The 25,781-nt window shown below is 49.6% G+C and overlaps 1 protein-coding gene across 3 annotated transcripts in view; it reads left to right on the top strand.

Moving 5' to 3' along the window:
- The first annotated feature begins 750 nt into the window (after positions 1 to 750).
- LOC121599311 (microtubule-associated protein futsch) overlaps positions 751 to 25,781 on the top strand; it is a 38,010-nt gene continuing 12,979 nt past the window's right edge. The window contains exons 1-3 of one of the 3 annotated variants that reach the window (XM_041927037.1): positions 751 to 853; positions 5,482 to 5,782; positions 23,391 to 23,541. In XM_041927037.1, coding sequence (XP_041782971.1) covers positions 23,442 to 23,541 — 100 coding nt within the window. In that variant the 5' untranslated portion in view covers positions 751 to 853; positions 5,482 to 5,782; positions 23,391 to 23,441. Of the gene's footprint in view, positions 854 to 3,956; positions 4,131 to 4,239; positions 4,428 to 5,481; positions 5,783 to 23,390; positions 23,542 to 25,781 lie in introns of those variants that run through there. The other 2 variants (XM_041927029.1, XM_041927047.1) reach the window with 2 other exon arrangements.

The following is a 25,781-nucleotide window of genomic DNA, read 5'->3' as shown; positions in this document are numbered from 1 at the left end:
TCTGCTCCCCCCAAAAAAACAAAAAAAAAAAATACGAAAAAAACGAAAGAAAACACACAAGAAAAGAGATGCCGCTACTAATCTGACGGGCGCTCGGGCGAAGATGAGCGGTTCCAGCCAGACAGAGAAAGCAAAGCATCGGCAAAAGGGCCAAGCAGACGGACGGACGGACCGAACCGGCACTCAGCACATCTATCGTGCACGTACGGCCGTCCCCTACCCCTCTCTCTCTCTCTCCCTCCCTAAACATCAGCTCCAAGAGAGGAGAGAGAGAAAGAGAGAGAAAGAGAGAGCAAGATAGAGAGCGAGACAGCAGCACCAGTGATCGGGAGAATCGGTGCGATTTTTGCCCTTTTTTTGTTGTTGTTGTTGTTCATACAAAGTTACTCGTCGTCGTCGTCACCTGTGCTGAGCGAGCGCGTCACTCACGTCAGCTTGGCCTGCGAGACCCCACAGCATAGGGCGCATGATGGGGTCGGACAACGGGAACGGTGTAGGGCGGCGAGGCAAGGATTTCGAATCTCTCGCCAGTTGGAGCGTTTTCGCGGATAGGCTAGGGGGAGGGTGGGTGGGGATGGTAGAGACGGTGGCGAGCGCGAACTGGAGCGGAGGGTTTGGGAACGGTGCGTGTAGAGCATCTTTTGCAAGCCGCTGGAGGGGATGACAGCGTGGGGAAAGGGGCGGGAAGGAGCGGTATGGTGGCGCTGTTAAGTTTCTGCTCTTTTAAGAGGACGCAACCAGCGTCGACGGCAATAGTACTAGAGAACACCTCGGCGAGACAGGAGCTTTCCAGAAGACACCCGTCCCGTGGTACCTGACGGGAAAGCGCTGCGGCAAACAAAGTCGAGAATCGGTACGGTTAATGCGGGTGAGGGGGCGCTACGGGGGAGGGATTTGAAAGGGGGGAGAGAGGAAGGGAGTAGGAATTCGTGACTGATTCGTCCGACGGTGCATTTGTGTCCCCGCGTGCGGTGCGTGCAAAGTGCGTGAGCAGGATTTTGGTCTTTAGGACACTTCGCGTTCGTCGCCATCCACCAGGCCTCGCCTCGACAACCAAACGGCTCCACTTTCCGACAACTTCAGTGCTTCAGTTTTTGGTTCCCACTCCCTACCCTCCGTTCTTGTGTTCTTGTGCCAGAGCTCAATCGTGTTACGCTAAAACGGCTCAAAGTGTGGCAGGACACGTTTGCTGTATGTGTGTCCTGGTAAAAGGAAAAAAAAAACAAACAAAAACAACCCGCAGCATCCTTCCCAAGTGCGTGCATGTTTATGCGTGAGTGTGTGTGCGTGTATGTGTGTGTGTGCGTATGTGTGCACGAGTCATCCTGAGAAGTGACATTGCAATTGCATCAAGTGACCCTTTGGAAGATTGTCTAGAAGTTAGTTTTCCTTGCTTGTATGTGTGTGTGTCTCTGTTGAAAGTTTAGGAACAAAAAGGTTCACTTTGTTGAAAAAGCTAGTTTTTGGTTTTGGAGAATCAATCAGATCACACACACACACACAAACGAAAAAAAAAGTTCGCTACAGGCGACGAAACTTCAAAAAATTGTGAACTTGTGTGCTCTAATTAGTTTGGAAGAACAAAATATCCGTGAATAGAGAAAAAACTCCTGCTTCACCTCTCAACGAACCTGCTGCTGGCGTCACCGGACGCCAAGGACTCACGCCACATATACACACACACATATGCACACCAGCACCAGGAGACTACCGGGTTTGCTGCTGCCCCAAAAACATCGACGATCAAACTTATGCCGTGCCGGTAACTGCTACGGTTCTGTGCTACGGTCCTCCCAGCGACGGGTGACTTGAGTGTGTGTGTGTGTGATTAGCTGTGATCATTGGCCACTTCTTGGGCGAAATGCTGTGTTCGAAATCTGTGGCAGCTGGGTCATTCGGACAGACAAGTGATTTTTTTTTAGACAACAAGCTTTAGCAATCAAAAAACCAATGTTTGCCAAAAATGGTGCGCACTCTCTGTGCCACCGTACAGATTTGTTGATCGTGCTATCTCAGTTCAATCTCAATATCTGTGTTTTTTAACATAAATTTCAATTTGTGTCACATCTATTTGCCCGCGGCGAAAATGCCGGCTTGTCCAGTGGACGATTGGGCCGCACCGGGTGACGCGCTTTTTTCCGGAGCACCCCAATTGAAGGTGTTTTTTCCGGCTTTTGCATACCACCCGCACACAGGTCATCGACTCTCTTTCGGCTCTCAGCGAAAGAGAGTTGTGATGTGCGTGTGCCCCTAACCGAACGCCGTACGAGCACTGCAGCCCGTCCGAGCATCTCTCATGCATCTTTTATGTTCCATTTTAATCTTTACCTGGCACACGTTCTTTGTTTTTGGTTTTTCCAAGACCAAGTCTGGCACCCTTGCCGGTCCGGAAAATTTGGTGCAAAATGGTACGGCTTTCTCGGCGGGGATTTCTTCCTTCTTCCTTTTTTTTTTTGCTGCAAAGAGTATTTGTGATTCGCCTAACTCTCTTTCTCTCGCAATTTGGCTGTTCTGTTTGCGCCTTTTTTTACCGAGCAATTTGAGAGAGGGAAACCGCTTATCGGCCGAAGGATCAAACGTCACGGGGTGCGGGAAAAGAGTCCAGCGTCGTCCTAGCAACGCTTGCACTCATTGGAGATTGGTGAGTGCGCGGCGACAGAGATGAGTGTAGGGGTGCAAGCGCGCGGCCTTTGGCGTGGCGGTGGCAAGTGTTGCCGGTGGTAGCGCAGCTGAAGCGGACACGTGCCACACGTCGTGCCGTGGAAACCGTGGCGCTGGAGAAGCTGGCCAACTAGCACAGAAATGTAGCACGGAGACGGTGGCGGGCAGCGCAGCACAACGGCGCACAGTTAGCGACCGGGGCAGGGACTCAAGTGGACGCTCCAGAGCGCATGTTCGCAATGCTGGACCGTCCCGTAAGCAAACAGACACACGGGACCGTGTGTGAACAAAATGCTTCGTTTGTGGAAACACTTACAGCGAGCACATGTAGGATACGACTGGAAGTAGGTTTCAAATGGAGACAGGCTGAGCATACACGCACGCACACACACACACAAAAACTGGACAATCTTTGATTGGGGTGCTGAAATCAAAGAAAAAGCAACAAACAAGTAAGGGAAAAAGGGAACAGGCACAAAGAAAGGCGAACAGCAGTAGAAGAAGCTGGGAAGCTGTGCAGGGAAATATCTGCGAGCAGCATCCCGCACAGACGGAACCTAGAATGCAAGTGCTGAGGCCAATCAAGCTACCCCTTCGGTGGTGGTGCGCGTCCGGTCCGCCCAGTGAGATGAGCGGCGGATGAGATGCTTGCGGAGCGTGAGATGAGAGCCGCCCCGAATGATGCGAGAGCGACATCGAATGTGGAGTCGGTGGATCTCCCCCGTCCGACCACTCACGGAAGCTGCACTCACGACGAGTTAGCTCGGGGTTTTGTTTTATCTCTCTCTCGCACTCTCTGTCTCCTCATTTCTAACCGTTTGTTTTCCGACCGGAGCTCGAGGGAAAATCACCAGAAAATGTCCATAAAATTTGGACCAAACTGTACAAAATGTGTAACCGAGCTCACGCGCACCAGCACCCCCGGTGGTGACAAAAGCGTAATAGGAACGTAATCCCCCCCTCACTCTGGCCGCACTCTGCCAAAGCCAAAGGAAACGAGAGCGCAAACGTCCTCGAAGGGAAAATTGACGAGGAAAAAGTGCGGCACGAGCGGGAAAATGAGTGACCACGAGTGCACCAATTGGAGAGCGAGCGAGCGAGCGGCCGACACGAGCGAAGAGCAAACGAGATGTCGAGAATTTAACTCAGGGGGGGGAGTTTTAGGGGGAGGCTGTGCGTCCGGTGGCGAGGCCGCGGGGAGACAGGAAGGAATCAGAATCGCGGCAAAAGGTACACACCGTTTTTTTTGGGGGGATGGAGACTATGGGCAGCGGAGGCTTTCTGTGCCGGTGATGCGCTGCCGTCCGCTTAGTTGGTACGTGAACGCCTCGACGGACGGTTGGGCATCACAGACAGCGCATCTTCGCCCGGGGCTAGCGTGTGTGGCCGGAAGAGAACGAACCCGAGAGAAGGACAGACTTCGTGTGTGTGTGTGTGTGTCGGACAGAGAGTAGTGAGAGAAGAGTGAGGTAAGGGATGCTGGTTGCAGATGGGGATGGCAGAATGGAGAGCAAAAGAGAGAGAGAAAGAGTGAGAGCGAGAGAGAGAGAGCGATAGTAGTGTACGGCAGCAAGAAAAACGGCATTGGCACAGAATCGCTAGGGCAGGCAGCTTCGCGTCGAGGTGTCCTCCGTGGCACTAGGAATTGGCCAGCCAGGTTCAGTCTGTTTTGTGTGGTCGGTGTGGCCAGTCGTAGGCCAGCTTAGCAAACGCTTTTGTCGGAAACCCCCAGCCAGTGGCCAAGTGTGGCCAGCCTGTGTTTAACTGTAAGCTGTTAGAAGTTGAGAGCTGTTATTTTTGGGATTTTTTTTTGTTTTTTGGTTTTTTTCTGCAAAAGAGGGTTTGTTGTCTGGTGAACCGTGACTCCTTGATAGACCATCGAAGTGTAGAAACTGTCCGTCGTGCCAGGCCTGCTCGATCGCCACCGTCAGGGTCCAGGTCCCAATGGTTAACGCTGCGGGCAATGACGTGACCTGAGCAAAGGTGTTCATCTTAACGCAGTTCAATCTCGCAAGTGTTTCCTTCCGGCCTTTTTTTTTTGCAAATGCAAGCAAGTGCGTGCGCGGTTATCTAGCAAACAAAGCGTAAAAAAAAAGCGGAAGCCTTCTATCCAGCAGCTCAGTTTTACTCAGTGTGCCTTGTGTGTGCGATTGCGACCGGAACTTCTTCTGCTTCTTCAACCAACAAGTGGAGTGGTAACAGCGGTTTTGCTTGCACATAGAAATGGGGCGACCGCATTTTTTCTTTTGGGTTCGACGGACCACCTAAAACTGGCCTGCTGGCCGCGACCTGGCCCCGACGTCTTCAATCAAACCCGATGATCCGCTTTATGGTTTGGCTGCACCTTGCTGCGCGCCACTCTTCTACCAACCTGCTGCTAATCGTTGAAACGATTGTTACAACGCTTGTAATGCTAAAACCTCCGCCTTAGGACTGGGAAGGGGGTTGAAATGTTGAATGTGTTTTTTTACGAAATTGCTGTGAGGTCGTTTTTTACTTGGTATTGGGCGCAATGTGTTACTTAGCATGTTTTAGGTTTATTTTATTTTATTTTTTAGCATCTCTCCCAAGCTGTTACAATTTTTAATTTAATTTTGTGTTTTTAACGTTTTTTTCTCTTCTTCTTCTTCTTGTTCTTTCACATCTTGCGTTCATCAATCCTGCGTGCCGTGAATCTGCCCCAACCGATCTGTATCTCTCTGTGTGTGTGTGTGTGTATGTGTGTCTTGATGCATGGGGCGTGTGTTGATGTGTCCTTTGTGTGCGAATGTGTGCTTCAAAATCGGCGCTCGATCGTCGCCTTGGGCTCGATTCCTGCAGCCGTTCGACTTATTTTCGGATACGCAATTCCTTCAGCCCGCTTACAGCACCGGGAAAGGGCACGAACGAACACACGTAAACACACGCACATACACACCTGCACGCAATCAACCCCGTCCTGCCGCGGACGCACCAGCAGCGGTGGATCTGGACAGGAGCTAACAGGGTCGGGCGGAGGCGCCGTGGCCAGCGCGCGCGCAACGAGGAGCGAAGCGATCAGCGATCAAATCCCTTGGAGAGCAAAGCGCGCTCACTCTTGACCGGAGCGAAACGCCAAAAGGACCAAAACTAACAAGACGAGGTGAGTTTTTTTTTAATTATTTCAATTTAATTGAGCATTTCGCCTTTTGCTTGCCACTTGTATTTTCCTTCCGTGTGTTTGTGTGAACGTGTGCGAGAGCCTAGCGTGAGGGTACTAGAATCCAAGGATACTCCACCAAAACCATCGTGTCCTAGTCCTACGGTCGCATTCGTGCCATACGTACCCACGACCGGCCCGGTCCAAAGTATGCTAATTGCGGCTGCGTAAGAGAACCCCTTTTGCGCAAAACATGCCCCAAACGGGATGCACGGTCTCGACGCAGGCCAGAAACCTTGAGAATCCCTTGCTGCGGCCGCGTTTGCGCGAACCCCCCCGTTTGTGCAGCCTTCTATCAAATTCAATTTTCTATCGCCTCATCTCGCTCGCCTGGTTCGCCGTTACTGGTTCTCCCCTTTTTTTCTCTCTCGTTCGCGCGCGGCCATCGCACTTCTGGTCGCTGGGCTCGTTGTCTTACGAGAAAAGTGGTGAGAAACGACTGATCTCCCCTTTTACAGCTCCCCCCCCCCACCATCCACGAGGGGAAAGATGCGCGCAGTCGAAACTGACTTCCCAATTACTTCCCGTCCCCACCGGCCCACTGGGCCATCGCATCGGCGCGAGGCCCGTGGCGCTCTGGAGTCATACACCGATCCCTTCCGCTTTTTCTCCTCTCCCCAAACAAACACACACACACGGTACAGCCCGCTAGTTTAGCTCCATTCTCGACTATCACCGCCCCATCCCATCCTCAACCCTGCTGTCGAGCGCAAAGCGTGCGGATCGAATCTGCGATGCGATCGGGTTCATTTTCCTCCGTTGCGGAGGCCCTCGCGCCACACACGGGTTTTCTTTTGGACTACTTGCTTTTCGTCACCGTCTTGCTTCCCTGCTCTTGTTTCCCTGTTTCCATTTTCGAGCTCTCTTCCGAGCACCAGGCCGGTCCGCCCCTTACCCTTACTTTTCCCATGTGTCTACGTGTGAGGCTGCCCGTGTTTTTTTCCCCTCCTCTTTCCTCCTCCATTCTTTTCGTTTTCCTTTCTTTTTGCTTCATCAAATTTGCTTGCCGTGCCCGTTTGCCGTTTTTGGTTTTCCTCGCATTTCGTAGCATTTTGTTCGAAGTTGTAGTTTTTTCTCTGTTTTTTTTTTGTTTTGCTCTTAGTTAACCGTAATCTTGGTTTTGTTCCTCCCATTTCTATCCCCCTTCCCCCCCCCCGCTCCCTCGCCCTTTCTCCTTCATTATTGAAAAGGTTTTTATTAGCCACTCGCTCCCCCCTCAGCTCCATCTAATGTTGCTGTTTTCAGCGATTGCCATCGGTAATTCTGGCAATTGAGGGGGGGGGGGAGGGGAAAGGGGGAAGGATGATGGTAGTAGAGGGATGGGAGCGCAGGGTGGTGACTGGATTTTGTTTTTGTGCTGCCATTTCGTAGGGCTCTGTTTTACCACCTCCCGCCCCCCAAACTGCCCCTCCCAACTACACATCCCGCTTGGTTTCTTTTCACACACACACACACATACACGTTTTTCTTCCTCGGTTTCTCGCTTGCTTATCGCACCGTTCGCGTTGCGCCATCGCTTGGCCTGACCGTCCAGGCCGGTACCGCGGCCGCTCACGCGCTCCGTGGCGCGAGCTGGCGGAAACTTGCTAATCAAATGTGTGAAATGGTTTTAACGGATCATTCACCTGGATTCTCTGGAAATGTCTTAGCGGTCGGGTTCCCCGTCTCCCTTGCGGCCCCTTTCCGTATACAGCCCCGTGTGTGAGGAAAGGCAAGCAAAGGCAAGCAGCGCACGGTTGTTCTCCTGCTGCTGGCGGTCGTTCGCTTCCCCCTAATTATACAAGGGTTACAGTTTCGGTTAATGCCTCGGTGTACGTAAGCCTACGCTGCGGGAGACTTCATCGCTTCCACCGGATACGAACCGGTTGCGCTGCGCACCGTGCCGTAGCGTCCGTGTGTTCGTTGCAAATTCTATGCTACAAAGTGCAACGAAAGCTTTTGGAGCCGAGATCGAGAACGTTTGAAATGAAGATTTTTTTTATTTCTCTCTCTCTCTCTCTCTCTCTCTCTCTCTCTCTTTCTTAATTCCAAAGTGCGAGATAAAAGTACTAGGAGATGGAAAAGGTCAGTTCGTTTTTTTTGGTACCAAAATAAAAACACACCATTCGAAACTTCAAAATTTTGAACACTTCCACGGAAGTAGCTACTGCTTGCCGTACAGCAAACGTCTAAACGCCCATACTCCGTTTCGCCAGCGTGGTGCCGTTCTGTACCCGTTGAAATGGTTTGGACGTTGTATTTTCGTTTGTTTTCGTATTTCCCAAAAAGGTCGCTTCCATGAGAAAATTTGAACATGCATCCCCCGACGCTGGCACAAAATTGCACGCACCCGGGCAAGCAAAATAATAAAATATAAAATACAACCCCCCTCTTCCCCCCACCCGCAACAAGCAACACTTGGCAGCCCCCGGGGTCCACAGGGCTGTTTCGTGCATTAAAAATTAAAATCGCTTCTCCCAACACTGGCCGCAAGATGCGCCGGCATTCAAGCTGCCCGTGATCTCGCGATTGTGACGGGGTTCGAGCTGTTCGTGTGGACCGTGGAATTGCGTGCCCACCTTAAAACAGAGGGCATCATCATCAACGGGCGTTCCGTTTTTTTGTGCTCTTTGCTTTTTATGTCTCATCACCACGGGCAAACCGCCGTCCTGAACGGGGAGCACGCGACACGAGCCACGGTCAACGGTGAATGCCGCGGTCAAGGCGGCAGGCCTCGCCTATCTTGGGCGAGTGATTTCCCACCGGGTATCTTTCTTTCTTTGTGCCGCCCGGCCAGGGCCTAGAATGGCCGGATGGGGCTAGGGCGAATTATTAACAAACAAAAGCAGACGGACAAACCTAATGGTTCGCTCTTACTGGCCGACAGATGCGCAAGGGCGTCCGTGTTTCGCCAATGTCCTTCGGGCAAAAAAAAAAAAAAACAAAACAAAACATTGTGTGCGTGTGTGTTTACAGTTCTCTCTGGTGGAAGCATTTGGTGCCACAATGATTTTGTTCTTATAGATCGGAAAACTGCTACTACCAGCAAGCGACGAACCCCTGATATTGGGTCATCACTAACAACAGTGTATGACTTTGCGTGCATATCTGATCAAGATCCAATTAGTTCAAGTGTTTGTGTTTAAAGCAGCTACCTCGCCCTTTTATTACCACAACCGGTGATAAACGAGCCCTGCGACAGGCTGGAACGGAAAACGTAATAATAATCGGGCACAATTAAGATGACAAATCAATCGCTCGCCTCGTCCGCGTAATGGTTTGGTCGTGTTATTCCTGCTGTCCAATTTTTAATGCTGTCAATAACCGCTCGCCTCACGGTGAGCCGGTCGCAGCAAAAGAATGTTCTGACACAAATGAAGTGGACACGCGTAAAAGACACGAATTAACACAAATGAGCCTTCCGTTCGGCCGGTCCAGCCTGTCCAGCCTCGACTTATTGCGTTTTATTAACCATGATTCCGGTTCACGCCGCCTGACAGCGGGCTCGTGGGAAACCGCGTGAGCGACGTAGATGTATAAATATAACCGGGTAGGAGGTATCTGAAATCAAACCCGGTGACACCGTTAGGCGCCAGTTTGGCTGCCAACGAGCACAGCGACACAGCGCGCGCACGAGAGAGTGAGTGTTAGCTAGCAAGAGCGAGAGAGAAAAACAGAGAGGAAGGTTCAGATCCGAACCGACAAGCGCAGTGGGTGAGCGGAAGGACATGCACCTTCATCACCCAAGGGTTGACAGGTTATTGTGGAAGACACACACACACAGGTGTCAGACGCTGCCGAGGCGTTGGCGTCATTTACTTTTGCCGTGGTGTGGCACAATCAATGAATCCCGCGCTGCATACTGATGAGTGACGGGGGTCTGCCTTCAACATCCGTTACGGAGGCAGGAGACCTGAACGCAGATCTTCCACCCTGAAGATGGTGCCCGGGCACAGCATCTTCCTAGGTGTATGCTCAGCCAGAAAAGAAAACCGGAAATATACGCGCATCGCACTGATAGTGATCCCATGTAAATTATGCTACATGGGATCTACTTATCGGTCTTATCGTAGGAGAACGAAGCAGACAGCCTTTGCAGTTCTGGCATTGGTAAATAGCGTTCTAAGCCGGAGAGCGGCTTGGTGATGTATTGGATATACGTGCTGGCAAGAGCCGTACGGGATCGATTCTAATCCGGTTTCTTGGTAAAGCAAGTTCAGCAAGCATGTCTGCTTAGGTCATTACACCATGGAAAAAGAAACAAAAACTTCTCTTTCTCTCTCTCGTTCTCAACAAGAAACGATGAGCTTTTTACGATTGCACATAGGAAGAAGACTCACAAAAATCAACGGGTGAAGAGAAAGATGGTGAACCAAAAAAAAAAACTCGCACAACGTAACCACCGTGTCACCGTTATTTTCGACCATCCAGACCTGTTCCACCGATATCTTTGCTTTCACTTACCCACACGGCATATATGGGCATAGATTCTAGACACACATACACACAAAGGTAAGTCAAGTCTAAAGACATGGTTCACGATGTTAACAGCTTCTCAACCGTGTCCGATGGCTCGAACCAGAGTTCCACGCAGAAGAAGAGATCGTATCTCGTGCGAACATTCCCCTTTTGAAACGAACCTATTACCGATCCGATGACCACTTCGAGACGGGACAGGTTCATTTATTTTGTTTTTGTGTTTTTTTTTTCTTTTTTTTTTGGCTAAATAACATTCAATCTCACCTACATTCGGAAATCTTGTTCCTGGCGGGACTTGTTTCGGATTTTCGGATACGAGCGCGCGAAGGTGGCACCGAACGCCGGTTTCTAGGTCAATCGAACAGAGCCAGTGCTAAATTCTGCCGTCTTCTGTGCCATATGCATATCATTTACTATGCTTCCGTTGCTGTTTTTGTTGTTGTTGTTGATGCTGCTTTTGTTTTGTTGATATGCGAAGATTTCATTCATTCCGTTGGGGACAGCCACTCATTTTCGACGCCCACCGCTTTGCGCCTCGTCGAGCTCTGATGTCGATCAGCAGCTAAACGATTTTAGCATGCGGGAAGTTTGACTGTACGTGTGTGTGTATTGTGCGCAAACATTGAGACGCTGGACGATTTAGTCGTCAGCAAACAGTGTCACCGCTCATATCCGAACCCATCGTAAGCCCGCTTCACACCGCAGATGCAGCAGCGGTAGCAATTTATTTATTAAACCATTCACGTCACTTGATTCTGGCGAGTGGGGTGGTGGCGGTGCGGGACGCAGTTTTGCACTAGAAATAGTGCAAACAGCGGCAAACGACAGCCTAGACGGCCTTCTCCAAAACCTCCCCGTTGCCCATGCTGCCTGGGCACAGCGTACGAAGAGTGATGAGATGATCGCTTTGACCAGCGATGCTGATGATGATGATGATCTCGCGCATCTCCATATAGCCGGTACGTGATCTTACCAAATAGTCGGTCCTCCCCCGCAGCAAACCAAGCGGGCATCTCCGCAGTTGACGGATCAGGCATCGGATGCAAGTTGTTTGCCAAGGTCTCGACAATTTCACTCGAATGACCCCTGGTCGCACCTTGCCCTAGACGCAGTACCGCTGCCCCCTCGAGCGTGTAACATTTCGTCTCCAGCTAGCCTAGGCCAGATGTATCGGAGCGAGAAAATTGTTACCATTTACGAAAAATCTCAATCGTTCATAGGTAACATTTTGAATGATCAGCTCCATGTTCAATGCACACTTGAAAGTCTCCAAAATAAGAGGTGAAAAAGCGCAGGAAACAAGAGGCCCAACATTGGAGCAAAAATGGGACGCCCGGAAACGGTGACCCGTTTTCGAAAAAATACACACACCAGCTAAAAAGACAAAAAGGCATTGAACTCCTCGGCATGTGGACATGACCAGGTATGTCTCGTAAGGTGAAATTAAATTCCAAACTAGCCCAGTCGCCTCAACAAAATTAAATTGGGATACGGGAAGCTACAGTCCATCTTTGTGCTTGAGGCTGATGCTTTTGGAGTTTATAGTGAAGCTGAGTTAGGCAATTTCAAGGTACCTAATCCATATAAACCTATGCCGGGATTTTGCAGAGATGTCTAACACTATGTCCCAGCCTCTTGTAAACAGATCAATGAAGCCAAGCTAAGCTGCAGCGCTTCAGGTTAAAGGTCTGCCAGGCCTGGACAAGTGCTTTCGGCGAGTTGGCGACATGTCAGCTAATAAAACATCACAACGCACTTTCCTGATCAGCTTAACAACTACCCACTTTTCTTCCGGTGACCTACTGGATCGCTTTTTTCCATTCCATTCCATGTTTGCTGTGACAGCCAACTCGAATGCCCTCAGGCATTTACAAACATCCTTGCACTGAATGCGTTGCATGCGCAAGTGCACATGAGTGAACACAGCATCGGTGAGACCACTTACTAGCCCATTTCTTCTACACGTCTGTGTTTACGGGTCTATGACATACATTCGGTGATAAACAGTCCAGTGATACAAAGCCCAGGTCCAGAGAACGAATATCCAGCGACAGTTTCGTTGCCTTATCCCACCATTCCTTTGCACTGCGTGCGCGTGTTGTATGGTACAACCAATTCCGAAAAGAAACGGCAGTAGAGGAAGAAGATCACAAAAACGTCTCACCATGACAGGGTGGAAAAGCCTCTGTCCCCTAATGGTCCCGGCGCATCAATAAGGGGCTCACACCGCGAACGTATCGTTTGCGCGTCCTGCGCGCTGACTGATCCCACCCATTACCAGTGCATTGCATTGTGGGCCTGATGTAATGTTTGCTTTCCTCACCTAGCGCCCCAGAAGGTGGAATGTCTTGGGGCCAGCTTCGCGACCGCGGGCACTCAGATCAATATTGGGGTTGGAGCGAGGGGGCGCAGTGACAGCCACGTAAATATGCTAACATTCTCTCCCGGGGAAGCGCACAATCTAGGTTGCGTAGATTGTGGTCAAACTCCGGAGGAACAGAGGTAGAGCACTGGTATAAAATCTACCCTGCCTTCGTACCGTGCTGCAAGCTTGGAACAAACCGTGTATGAGTAATGTACACTCTAGAGCTGATGGCTTGCTCCTCTTTCCCTTCGTACACCTTCTACGGCGGGCTGTGCGCGCGCGATATCCATCCGGTCCGGTTGCTGCGACCGACCCATCGATACCGTTATTGGCTCGATCTTGGCTATATAGCCGGACACAGTTTTGCTTCCTCGGTGCATTTGGATGTTTTGGAGCTCGGTGTGGTAGCTCGCTATGATCTCCGACTCACATGATGCGTTGCGAAGACTTTCTCCATAGTCTTCCAGGAGTTGGAGTCGGGAAAATACGAGCGAAAACTGCCAGTACGCCAGTAGTAAGCAATAGTTTCTACGTTCACGAGTTGGGAAGCACACACTACCCTTGCTGCTAAATAGTTGTGCGTCTCCGTCACCGTTCCGCCTTTGCCCCCCAACAGTACATCCGAAGGTCCCCGCAGGCATTCCAAGTGGCACACCGAGAGTCGAACCTGGGCGAAAATTAGGTTATGTAGCAAATCGGAACTTTTGCGTCGCAACCACGCTGGCACGCAGTGGAACGGGGTTGAGTGGAAACTTACATTACCAGAACGAACACATAGGATCGACAGCATTAGAAACGAGAAGTAGCAAAGAAAAAGCCACGAAACGTTACACGAAATAACAGACGCCAGGAAACCGGGGGGAAAAGGCTAAGGCTCATGTTCGCTCTTTCTTCTGGTACGCCGCTGCTTTCAAGTTCAGCTTCTTCCCCTGTGTATTGTATCATTTCTCGGGTGCAGACCAGCCCGAGCGGGACCAGCGATGGTCCAGTCAGGCTTCATCCTCTGGGATGGAGTTTATGCTCCACACCTCTGCCTGCTAGTACCTCTTACTGCGGCGTACGCATCCGTACGATTGTACGATTGATGCATGGGACGTGTGTCTTCTTTTCCGATTTTCTTCCTTCTCCGCTGCTTGGAGATCGAAGATGTATCGAATGCTGCTGCTGCACGTTGCCTATTATAAGAGAAGAAAAAAGCAGGCCCATTCCAGCAAGACGTTTGGAAATCGCGCGGGCGAGGAGCGCGCTGGCAAACGAAAACATCCCCCCAGGGGGAAGGCGAGGGGGATGGAGCAACAATAAGAAAGTAAATAACTGCCGACTGCGGACCGCGCCAGTTCCCAAACGAGCGAGCGCGAAGTAGGATGTGAGTGTGCACTGGGCGGCCAGTCACGACCGCAAGCGATGGTCGATGGTCGAAGAGAAACCCCGATTGCTCGATCGAATACCCTCGGCCTGTGAGCGTCGGTTCAACGCCGGGGTCTCTTGCCTGTTCGCTGACCTCTTTTCCCCGTGGAAGTGGGTGCAAAACGGAAAGCAAAGCAGGGAAGGACGGCTGGGTGGGTCATTCTGAAGAAGGCGAAAAGTCGATTCGTGCCTACCAGGCAAAGGTATGCGCGAACGTACAAACCCAGGAGTCACCCAGATCGAACATGTCTTGTAACCTCCTCTTTGTTAAGGGGGATGGTTGGGGGATGAAGATGACTGTGTGACAGGTAGTAGTGGTGAAGAAAGGTTGAAATCGAGTCCATAAGAGTGACTCGGAGAAGGAGGAGGTCAGGAATGTGTTTGCTCGGAGCGACCCGCGGAGGCTCTATGGCCAATTGCTGAACCTTACGAGATGGAATAATAGTGGAGGGTGAGTCAGAGGAAGCTGACCCGGAAATAGCGCACTTCGAACGGATTTCCGTATATGCCTTCGACCAGCCTCAACACATATATTCCCATGCTTTTCGGGCCAAATCACCCAGCTAGATCAGGACCGGCGAGAGAAAGCTGCCTTCGGGGCGTTTCGGGATGACCCCGAAGGCAGCCAAAACCTGGAGCAGCGAGCAGTATCGATCCGTGGTATGACCGCGAGGGTAAAGGCGCTGGCTCCAAGGCTCCAAAAGATCGTGAGATCTTTCGTTTGCTCTTGTTGGGAAATGCTGTTGCTGATCAGGGAAGATGCTGTACTCTGGAAGGTTGCCGGAGTTGATTTTTTTTTTCTCTGAATGACTAGGCGGTGTATCGCAGGCTAGATACGACAACCCAATTTGTCACTGCGAACTTGCTCGGCACCGCTACTTTCCCGAACCAATTATCGAGCAGGACCTGGGTGACAGGCGAAGATAGCCTGCGGTCTAACGGAGAGGAGGTCCAACTGTTAAATCTATCTTTAATGGCCTGCTCGGTTAGCTTGCAGTGGTCCCAGTCCCGTTCATTCATTTTCTTCCCTTTCTGTCAAGCAGCTCACGTTCTTGCCGCTTACCAGATAGGGAAAGTAACGAGGATAGATGAAGATTAGGGCCGCACAACTATGGTGAGAAGTAGGCCACGAAACTCATCATTGGTCATTGAAGCAAGGCATTATTAGCTGTTCTCGGACAGGCAAAGCCCATCGGTAAACTGTTGTCATCTTGTCGATTTGCTGATTTGATGTACGGTACGGCAGATCTGCAGTCGCCGATGTCGGCAGTCCGGGGAATTAAGAGCAGCAATAATTTTGATGCTCCACTTGTTAGTCATGCGATTGTGATTAACCTTTTTCGCTCGATACCAAAGTGAGATTGGCCTAATGCTTATCTCCCAAGGCTCGAAGGACGGGTTTTGGATATCTTCATATGGTTCCATGCAAAAATGGAGCAAATTTCAGAGGCAGAACGCATACATATGAACAAGATTTTAAGCTGAAACGTTTGTGGATGGTCGAGTAAGAGTAAGGTAGAGTTATTTCATCATTTATAGCAGACGATTGTCGTTACATACACCAGTGGATATGATTGAGCAATACTGGGTAAAAAGGGCCTTTAGCAGCAAACTTCACTGCGCATTGAACAACACTTGAAAGAAGAGCATATCTACCCCGCGCTATCAGGAAGCTGAGCACGTGCTGCAACCTGCTGGACACTTCAAACCCCAAACTTCAACTCACCTAGAAAAGAAGCAAGTCTTCAGCCCCGACATGCCTCTCTCTCTCTCATCACGTTGCCCCAAAAATACGATACCGACGCCAAACTACCGCCAAGAGCATGGTGGCAACCGAATCGGCTCAAGTGGTTGTAATGATGCGTCAGTAACACTATTACTCTATATCGAACACTTCTCCGCTTGATTAGGTGAAGTTGTGTGTATGTGTGTTGTTTTTTTTTCTTCTATTCGGCTTTAATCGTGAAGTGTGCACACAAATACACTCGCGGCCCGGAAGATTAGCACCGCCTGCCTGGGCTGGGCAGAAGTTGTTGCCGTTCGGGGCGGGAAATTGAGAAATTGGGCGCATGGCGTAAATAGCGGGCGCTCAATCGCAGGAAATTAAAGCAGAACAACATCTGGTTTAACGCAAGGTAGTTGGCAGAAATTAGCTTCAAATCACATACGCGCACATCCGAACCAGTGAGAGGGGAAGAAGGCTCCACAAGACCTGATCCAATTTGTACAACTTTGTTGCAAGAGAGCGCGCATGTAAGGATGGTTCGTTCACATATCTCAAGTGGCAAGTGATAAGTTTAAAAGGGTACTTCTTCGTATTGGCAGATGTTTCAGCAATTTCGTAACGCTTACAGCCATGCTGAATGGGCGCGAATCTATTCTTCAGCGACTGGGCACGACTCCCATAAAGCAACGGTCCTAGATTGAATCGGGAAAACCTCCAGATAACCCCAATAGTTTCAGCTTGGACACAAGTCTCGGCTGCTCGAAACCGAGTTCAATCAATTGATGCAGTTCGTCGCCTAGTGGCTGCAAATGAACGCGCACCGTCTCTTCCGTCTCGCTACAGCATGAATTGGCAAAAGTTTTCGATCTGAAACATCGTCCAATTGCGCTAGCGTAGAAGAGTTCTTCGTTCAAGTAGCACTACGGTTGCAACCGCTTCAACTAGATTGGTGTTTGCTCGCTGGCTTGCTGTTGAGGTACGATGCTCCTCCCGACTAATGACTGGGGGTTGCTCCCCGCAACCTCACACCGCGAGCACGCACGCACTGCTAAGACGATCCGAATGAGGAAGAGGATGAAGCAGAGGAGAGCCAAATGATGATAATGATAATGTTCGATAGTTATTTGGACTTTCCGGGTTTTGTGTGCGAAGCTAGGAAGATTTGGTGGATGATCAGCGTGATCTGCTGTTTCGAGATTTATTTCGAGACGCTGCTACTGGTGCGTAGTAGCGCCGCTCACTTTGGCCGCTCATCATAACGCTCGCTGGCCTTGCATTATATTCCCTTCCCACCCCGAAAAGGTTGGGCATTTTTTCGTATTGAGTTTGTGTTAGTTAGCGTGTGCTTTTTTTCCTTAATTCTCCCACTTGTACCGCTCAATTTGCCACCCATCGGTCATCGTTCGTTCTCCGGTTTCGGGGCGGAAGCGTCACCTTAGCAACACATGGGCGGCCAACGTGGCTTCCCGTGAGCCCTGAAAAATACAAACATACACACTGTTGCCCAGCCAAACATATGAAGGTTTCTTAGCGCAAACGGATCAAGTTAAGCACGCACCCCAATATTGTTCTGGTAAGGAATCGACCCATCAATTCTGAGTTTAATGGAATGAAAGCTTTGAGGTTTTAATCTTGAAATAAAAACACGAGAAAAGAGTAGAAAGTCATCCAGTATTACAACAAAAAAAGTCAATCAATTTATAGTTCCGATCAGAAATATAATTTTAGAAAAAAGCAAACCTCTCGCGATGATAAATAATCAATAGGAGCGAATTACCAATTCTTTTTTTGACATTTTCTCAGCTATTTTATCAAACGTCCCCCGATGTACTCGTCCAAACATTCTGTCGACACACAGACACATGCACTACAATACGCACACATGACGCAATGCACGTCGCGCTTAGCGTCCAGCCAGACGGCCCAGAACACGACAACGCGACCAGTTCCGACGCCCACGCCAATCACGCGCTCAGCAGCAGCGTTATTAGTTCCGGTCCCGGATGGGGAACCGCAAGTTAATGACAAGAAACTAGGCCGCTCCGTGAGTGTCGGTCTCGCGCCGTCCCGCCCGCCTAGGCTCTCAATTGAAAACGGTCAATTTGTAGCCGAAAATGTTCGACCGTGATGCCACAGGCCCATCGGGTAAAATCTTTTATTACCTATCATAAACGATGCGTCTAGATGTCGCGGCCAGATTCCCAAGTTCACCAAGTTGGCCCATAAACACGGTGCCAGTGCCGGTGGTGGTGATGTCTGTTGTCTCAGGCGCAGCGTCAAGAACGGAAGCAATAACGGTGATTAGATGATTGCCTGGCATATGCATACCATCTAGCCCGGGACTCGGGTAGGAGTTTTGGCTTGCACACCGCCATCGGATTGCCTATTCCACACCAGCTTGCTGGTTCAGGTTTAGCAACACACACCGAGAGCGCTGCTGGGGAGATATGTGATTCATTTCTTTATGCAAAAACATCTACCAAGCAAGAACGGTCTAGTAGCAGCAGCAACCATGCATTATTGCGTACTGTGGTGATAGTGATAATAATACATGCCAGCAATGAAATTGAGAATGACACAAGGCATGTTGATGTCAAACAAAACAAAACATACGCTTAACATACAAGAAGAAATAGGGATCCACAATGACTGCCAGTGGCCACCAACCGAATCCTTGTGCCCAAAAGAGCCATCCAAAGGCGCTGGCGAAAAAACAAAACAAAATTCCACGCGTCATCCGTGGAATGATAATGTTTGCGCTCACCGCAAAACGCACACACAAAAATCGGCAAGCGTGCGAGGCAAGCTCCGGTTGGGCATACATTAAATCGAAATCGATTCCGAGTCCCCAAAAAGCCTTTTGCCTGCAGCTTCGCGTGTGTGTGCTGCATACCTAACGAGGACGCCACACACACCCACACACACACATTTTGCGCACTCTGGGGACACGCAGTGGTGGCGGTAGTTTTTGTGACAACCACCATACCCGTACCCATCCCACCGCTTCCATTTTGCTCCCACGAGCCCGGCTTCGATTGGGCGAGACGCGCTAAAAATGCACAAAATATGGCGTTCCCGCGTGTGCAAAAAAGAAGGCTACTACACTCACTCCACTCTCAAAATAATCCCTAATGTGTGTATTTGTGTGAGTGCGTGGATGTGCGAGCACGCATATACAAAATATTATCCCGATTAACGATTCCCGCGCCTTCGGTGGTGCTCCAATATTGGAATTACGCTTTCTTTTCTTTTTTTATGGTACCATTTTTTCCAATGACACGCTTTTATGGTTTTTTTTAAATCCTCCCCATTTTGCTCATAAAACACGGCCGAGGAGATTTGCAGGACGTGCCGAATTGTGCCGGGTGCCTGGGCAGCCTGTTAACGATCGTGTCGTGCCCCAAGTGGACCAACCTTGCATCGCCCAAAAGCCCCGGCACATTCCCGCGAGGTTGCGCCATAGCACGTACAGACGCGGCACAGAAGTGTCTTTGCTACTTCGCTCAATAACCGTATAGCCCCTCGAGCGCTCGGTAATGTGTAACACCCCTTTTTCATCGGGATCGGATAATTCTGGTTCCTTTCCAGTGGTGCCAGCACAGAACGGCATAGGAACTGGCATTTTGAACGGTAGAACAAAGAAGCCGTGCCGTGTGGAGTTGGTTGACTGCCACAAATTGCAATGATGCGTATGATTCATGATGGGTTTGTTAGTGCAAGATAACAGGTTTCAAAACGAAATAAAACACAGTTCTTGGTTTTCTAATAGGTCTAAGCTACTGCAAAGTCATTTCAGGGAATGGGCCCCTCACATGCAAAAAAGATATAATTGTTGCACTGTCTATCAGCATATTCCCCTTTACTTTATAATGTAAATTAATGAAAAGACAATCTCTTGCTGCTATACGCTGAATAGCACATCCCTCGCACACGTCAACCCGTTGCTTGGCAGGGCTTTGGAGCCTTTAGCAGCAGCACCCGTTGGTAGAAGTCGAAAGACGGCAGCAAGGATACTGGTGACATAATCTCGCTCGCGTGCTATCGTGCTTTTCGAGCCGGCCCATCTTCAAGAGGGTTCTCTGGAGAGCCGCGCCATATCCGGAAAAGATGACATTGGAGCGTTTGGAAGTTGCTTGCACGAGCACCAGCACGATGAGGACGTGTTTTGTTTCAATCCTAACCCCAACCCACCCTCACATTCGCCCGGTGTGCGATTGTGCACGATCAGGCACGAACCATTTTTGCGACCTTCGCGCGGCACTCTAAACGCCGCGTGCAAAGTGTGCAAAAAACCGTCGCTATGACGTCGCCATCTCATTTAATCCCACTGCTTGTAATGTTCCCTCGTACCTTCCCGTCTTACCAGATGGCTTAAAGATTATGCACGTAAGAGAGGCTGATGGAAATTGAAGAACTCTGTACGAGATTTTCACAGTGAATTAACATTCCCTGATGTTGCCAACTTGGGACTTGCGGTAAACACTGTAATAGCGAGATCTAAGAAGAATGTTCACTAATTTCCCTTCCGACAAACAATTGCAAGCTAATCACCCTCACACGCTCATAATAAAGGCAAGTTTGGCGTAAATTTGGTAAAAATGCTACATTGACGAGGCCCTCAGCCGAGCCATAATCGATACGACCACGTCTAATTTGATGCTAAGTCGCAGTATCGTGGCTAGTTTTTCGTGAAAAAGATTGCCCCATTATCCAAATTACTGACCTAAGATCACATTATTGGGGTAATTAATTTAGCACAGCTCGAACCGGCCGACCCTTCGAAATCACTTTTTTTTACGCTCACGGCAATCCGATTGCTCTGCACTGTCTTCAACAGGCAGGTGCCCCCCCCCCCCCCCAAACAATGAAAAATCAACAACAACCAACCGCTTCTCACACTGCCGTTTGCTAAGCTTAACCACATTGATGCAAACGCTCGTAGGACGTGCTGAAAATCTGTCTGTCCCTCAATGCAGGTGCTCATGGTTTCTTGTACGACCTTAGCGCAGAGCGAAACCACGACGACTCTTCTTACCGGATGTCGAACGGGTGGCGAGAACTCAATCAGTAAGAATTGGTTCTTTAGCCTCGTTGCTTATGGTTACTTTTTTTGCGTGTCTTGAAAGTTGCAGTTTTAAGACATTCTTGAGTTACGCTTGGTTCTTCCAGATCCAGACCCTAGTGCTTGTAAATTTTATTCATTTTTTTTGGGTAAAAAGGCTTTTTATAGAAACGAATGAGATGACTTTTTCAATTGTTTGTTTTTTTCTTTTCAAGATAATTCAAAAGACTAGGAGGCATAGTTTGAATCGCTGGGATCTTCCTACATTAAATAATTGTATAGTTGAATAGGTATTCAAACCCCCCAAATGTCCCAAAAATCCAAAAGTAAAAGTTCAATGAACCTGCCGTTCCTTTCACGGATAAGAAACTGGTTCCGATTCTGGTTCACCAATCTTTGCCGCACTTGACAAAGTAATTGCTGCTGCTTTGTGTTGGCAATGCAAACACGTGACATCAATCATCGATTTACAAACTCGCTCAAATGCCCACCATCTTCCCACCATTCGTTCTGTGGTCAGCAGCTACCCCCTTTCCGTGGTGCGGAAAGTACGCGACCGCACCTTGGGAAAGTACCAGTGGCACGTCCAAATTGCCGGCTTCCAATTAGCTCACCCCTGCGTGTATGTGTGGTGGGCCAGTTCTTTCCCAGGCACAGAAGATAGCGTACGCACACAAACACGCATGCACATCAATTTCTTGTGTGGTGCCTCTTCTTGGCAATCGGAAAATCGCCAGCCAAGGCCAGCTCGGAAGGTAGACGCAAAGGCTTACGGTTTCCCAGCGCAACACACACACACACACACACACACACACACACACACACACACACACACGGGGGCAGGGCAGCGCTAGGCCCAAGGCGGCCAACGGACTGCCGGAAAGTGCCGTTAAATGTTAGTATTTAGTTACCGGTGCAGACCGGAGAACCCTCCCCCCTGACGTTCGTATGTGATGCTTAAAACTCGATCCACATCATCATCAGCTCTAACGGTGCACGAGAAGTCACGAGACGTCCACGCCGATATTCACACCCCTTTCGTGGTAGGGCGGGGAGGGAGCTCGGTTGTTCATGCTATGTTGTTGTTTTTTATTCCTTTCTTTTTTGCACAGTGTCTGTTGCTCTATAACCGCCGATCGCATCATAGATACCGATCATAGATGAAGGCAGGGTTTCCAGCACGGGATGTTTTGTTTGAGACGATTATCTTTCCCACTCCAATCCAAAACTGCATAAGAAAATGAGCATCAAAACTACATACATTAAAACGTTGCTAAAATCTTTGACACAAAATTCACATTAAATCGTTGAGCAAACACCAGCAAACTGCAGCAAACACCCCTATATGCGGCGCATAATGTTTGCACGGCACGACCTGACCTACACTGCGCGCGGAATTCACGGACACGGAGTCCATTGGCTTGAATCGCACTTATCCAAAGTCGGCCCATCTCGGCCACAATCTTGACCGTGAATCCATCCAGCTATCTCTCTCTCTCTCTCTCTCTCTCTCTGTCTCTCTCTCTCTCTCTCTCTCTCTCTCTCTCTCTCAATCGCCTGGCGCAAACGACTTTCACCTTGCGTGTAAGTCAGCACTGGAATTTGCATCCCCCGAAACGGTTTGCACTTTTCCGCAGCAGTCGCAAACCAGCAAAACTGGCCGCAGTAAAACCGGGAAGGTAAAAGGCACGCAGGAAAACGAAGCAACAGCAAGCAAAAAGCACCTCTCACAGTTCGAACCAGTTTTTACCGTAATTCCGGACCACTCGGCTTCTCGGTTGTTTGTGCGGAGCCTTTCCTCGTCCAGCCCAGCGAAACGATGGTTTGGCTGGCGTCATCCCTCGTCAAGCGCTAAATTCCTCCCGGCTGAACTACTTGCGTCGTTACGTGACAAACATTCGCTACTCCACTTTCCGGGCGCGTTATTTAATTGCGGAAACAATCCGGACGCGATAAACCCTAGATCTGCTGGCCTGGTTAAGCCAGGCCGTTCGATTTGGGTTCAACATTCCCTGGGATCAAAAGCAGCATTTCGGTTGAAAAAAAAAAAACGAATCACAGAATATTGTTCCATTTTAATAGTTGCAATATGTTGTACCGAACATTTTCGAAATTCATTTCATGACACATTCTTTTGTGTATGTGTGTCTTTCGGGTTGCCGTTTTGTTTGCTTCTTCACAGTTCTTCGTAGCAGAGAAAGCGGCCTGCCTGCGTGCTACCGCGGGAATTAGAAGATGTTTTTTTATTGTTGAAAACTGTGTGCTGCACAATTTGTGCTACTTTTCCTCTTCCTTTCTTTCTCTCTCTCTCTCTCTCTCTCTCTCTCTCTCTCTCTCTCTCTCCCTCTCTCTCGTACTATTTCTCACTTACTCGTGCACATGTTTATGTTGATGGCGGTTTGGCATTTCGCTTTGCAGCGACCACTGGCAGTGTTTCTGATTTCAACAAATCCTAGTAGACCTCAATGTAGTCTTGCCTATTTTCTAATGATTTTTTTTTTGTTGTGCTCGTTTTTTCTTCTCTTTCCCACAGCCCGTCATTGCATCCGCCGGCAAGCAAAAATAACAGCCCAAAACGCTCAGCATGATTATTAGGAGTTCGGGCCTGTTCGGGCTCGACCAACACACGATGGCGTACTTACTAGTGGCACTAGCACTGGCGCTGATACCGACAGCACACAGCGGTAAGTACCAGCGAATGCAGAGTTTCAGTGTTGTCATTTCTGAGGGGCGACAAGATGAGAATCAACAAAAGAAAAATTTGTAAATACATCATCAACGGCGGTGCGCAATCAGCGAAGCACATTTATCGGCCAATGACTAGGGAATATTTGCGCCGGCAAGCTCATAACTCACGACTGCTGCTCGGCAAGAGGGAAAACTGGCTGGGATAAAACGATTTGTTGTCTATCTCGTGCAGACAGCAATGACGTGGACAGGAGGAGTGCGTGTGATGCCTTTTGACGCATCACCGACTGGCTTTTTGTGGTACCATTTGTACCTCAGCTTGCCAAAACATAGCACACCAGCAAAAAGTACACACGTACAAGACACGTTTCGACCACCACCCTCTAAGATGACAAATGACACTCGCTTTAATGAAAACGTGTCCCGCTCCCCGGCCGTCCCTGTGAATGTGCATTATTTTTCGGACATGGCGGCTTATGGCGTAGCAATTAGCTAGACAAACCGCACGGGTTTGTCGCCCGTCTCCTTGCTCGGGCTGGTGGTGCTTTCCCTTCTTGCCAAAGGTGAAGGCGAAGGCAAGAACAAGTTTCAGTGTGTCGCTGGATGTTGCCCGCCCGTCCTTTCACCCTTCGCGAAGGAGCGCGCCCCATGTGTTTGCAGCAGTCCGTAATGATGCTGCAGCTAAAGATGCGTATCTATGTGTCTGTGTGTGTGTGTGTGTGTGTGTGTGTGTGGGAAGGCGCATGGGCAAAGCGTGTGTGTGCGTATTAAAAGGGGGAAATCGAATATTTTCATAACGGTACCGGCTGGCAGGAGGATCACCGCACTGGCCCACGCCGTGCGGAGGAGAGAAAGGTCCGCGCATCTGAAATTGCCAACGCAACCGTCCGTGCGTCCGTCTTCCGTCCGGCTTCCCGTCCAGCCGCATCTGTGGTGTGTGTGCTGTGAGATGTTCAGCATTCTTGCCCGGGGAACGGAACTCAATTTAGTTTGGGTAAGCCCAACCACGTGCACGTGCCAGCGCGCGCGATAAGATCGGCACATGACGCATAGAATCGCCCAGCCCAACACGTCGCCGCCGATGGTCAAGCAGCAGGTCCGGCTTTGGCAAACACAGCACACACGCACAGAGTCTATTAAAATTATCGGTATGTTCATCTCGACACACTTCAGTGCAGAATAGAGACAAATCCTGCGTGGCAGTGGTAGGCATACTTCTTGTGGCGACCCACACATACTCACACACACACTTCTCTGTTTGTTTTGGAAACGTTCAGCCGAAAGGTGCTAAATAAACTTGAACCCTCTGGGAGCCTCCGCCCATTTCTTATCCCATCCCGATCCAACAAAATCTCCATCATTTCACCCTCCTCAATTCCCCTTCCTTTCCTCTCCTCTTATGCAGCCCATAGCGCGCTTCTTCGGCTCGGCCCGGGCCGCGTAAGATCTCTTTAATCCTTAATTTCTTAATTAATGTCACCGCATCGCCACCCTCCGGCTTTTTTCTCCCCTGGGCTACAAACTCTTCATAAACGTACATATAGATTAGCTCATCAAAGCGGCATGCCGAAACCCCTGGATTGTGCACACGACTGACGCGAGCACGTGTGATTCTCGGTGACGGTGTGCCAGGGGGTTGAAAGATGCACTTCGCTGCCTTCGCTCTCCCTCGCAGACGGAAATATTCAACATTCGTCACATTTACGGGTATAACGGCACATTCTTTTTTTTTTTTTTTGGGTAGAAGTTTGGGACATTCCAGCATGCGATGCTGTTACCGGTTTTTTTTTCTTTTTTTTTTTTTTGTTCGAACGGCTGAACCTGAGCCGTCCTGACACAGCGAGGTAAATCAATACCGAAATGCACCATAAATGTCGATGCCCCCCTCCAAAACTGAAAACCGAACGGGCTGGTAAATAATGCGGACCTGCTGGAAAGAAATGCTGGGAAGGGGGTTGGGGAGTTACTGGAAAAGCTAACAGATGACACTCACAAACAAGTGTGTCACACACATAGATAGACCAGCTCGTGGACCGCCCCATTTTTCACCCGAGCCGGACAATTCATGCATATCTTTTGGGTTGCCGCTCAGTACGCGAGAGAATGAGAAAAGCCATGCTTGGTTGCCGTAATTGATGGATTTTAATCCTAAAATCGTTTAGTACAGTTTCTGTCTGATATTTTTGCCTTTTATTTAACAAAAAAAAGTTAAGATAAACAATTCAAAATCACATAT

Source organism: Anopheles merus, chromosome X (genome assembly GCF_017562075.2).
Source record: "Anopheles merus strain MAF chromosome X, AmerM5.1, whole genome shotgun sequence".
Classification (NCBI taxonomy): domain Eukaryota; kingdom Metazoa; phylum Arthropoda; class Insecta; order Diptera; family Culicidae; genus Anopheles; species Anopheles merus.
This window is presented reverse-complemented; position numbering and strand designations above follow the sequence as displayed.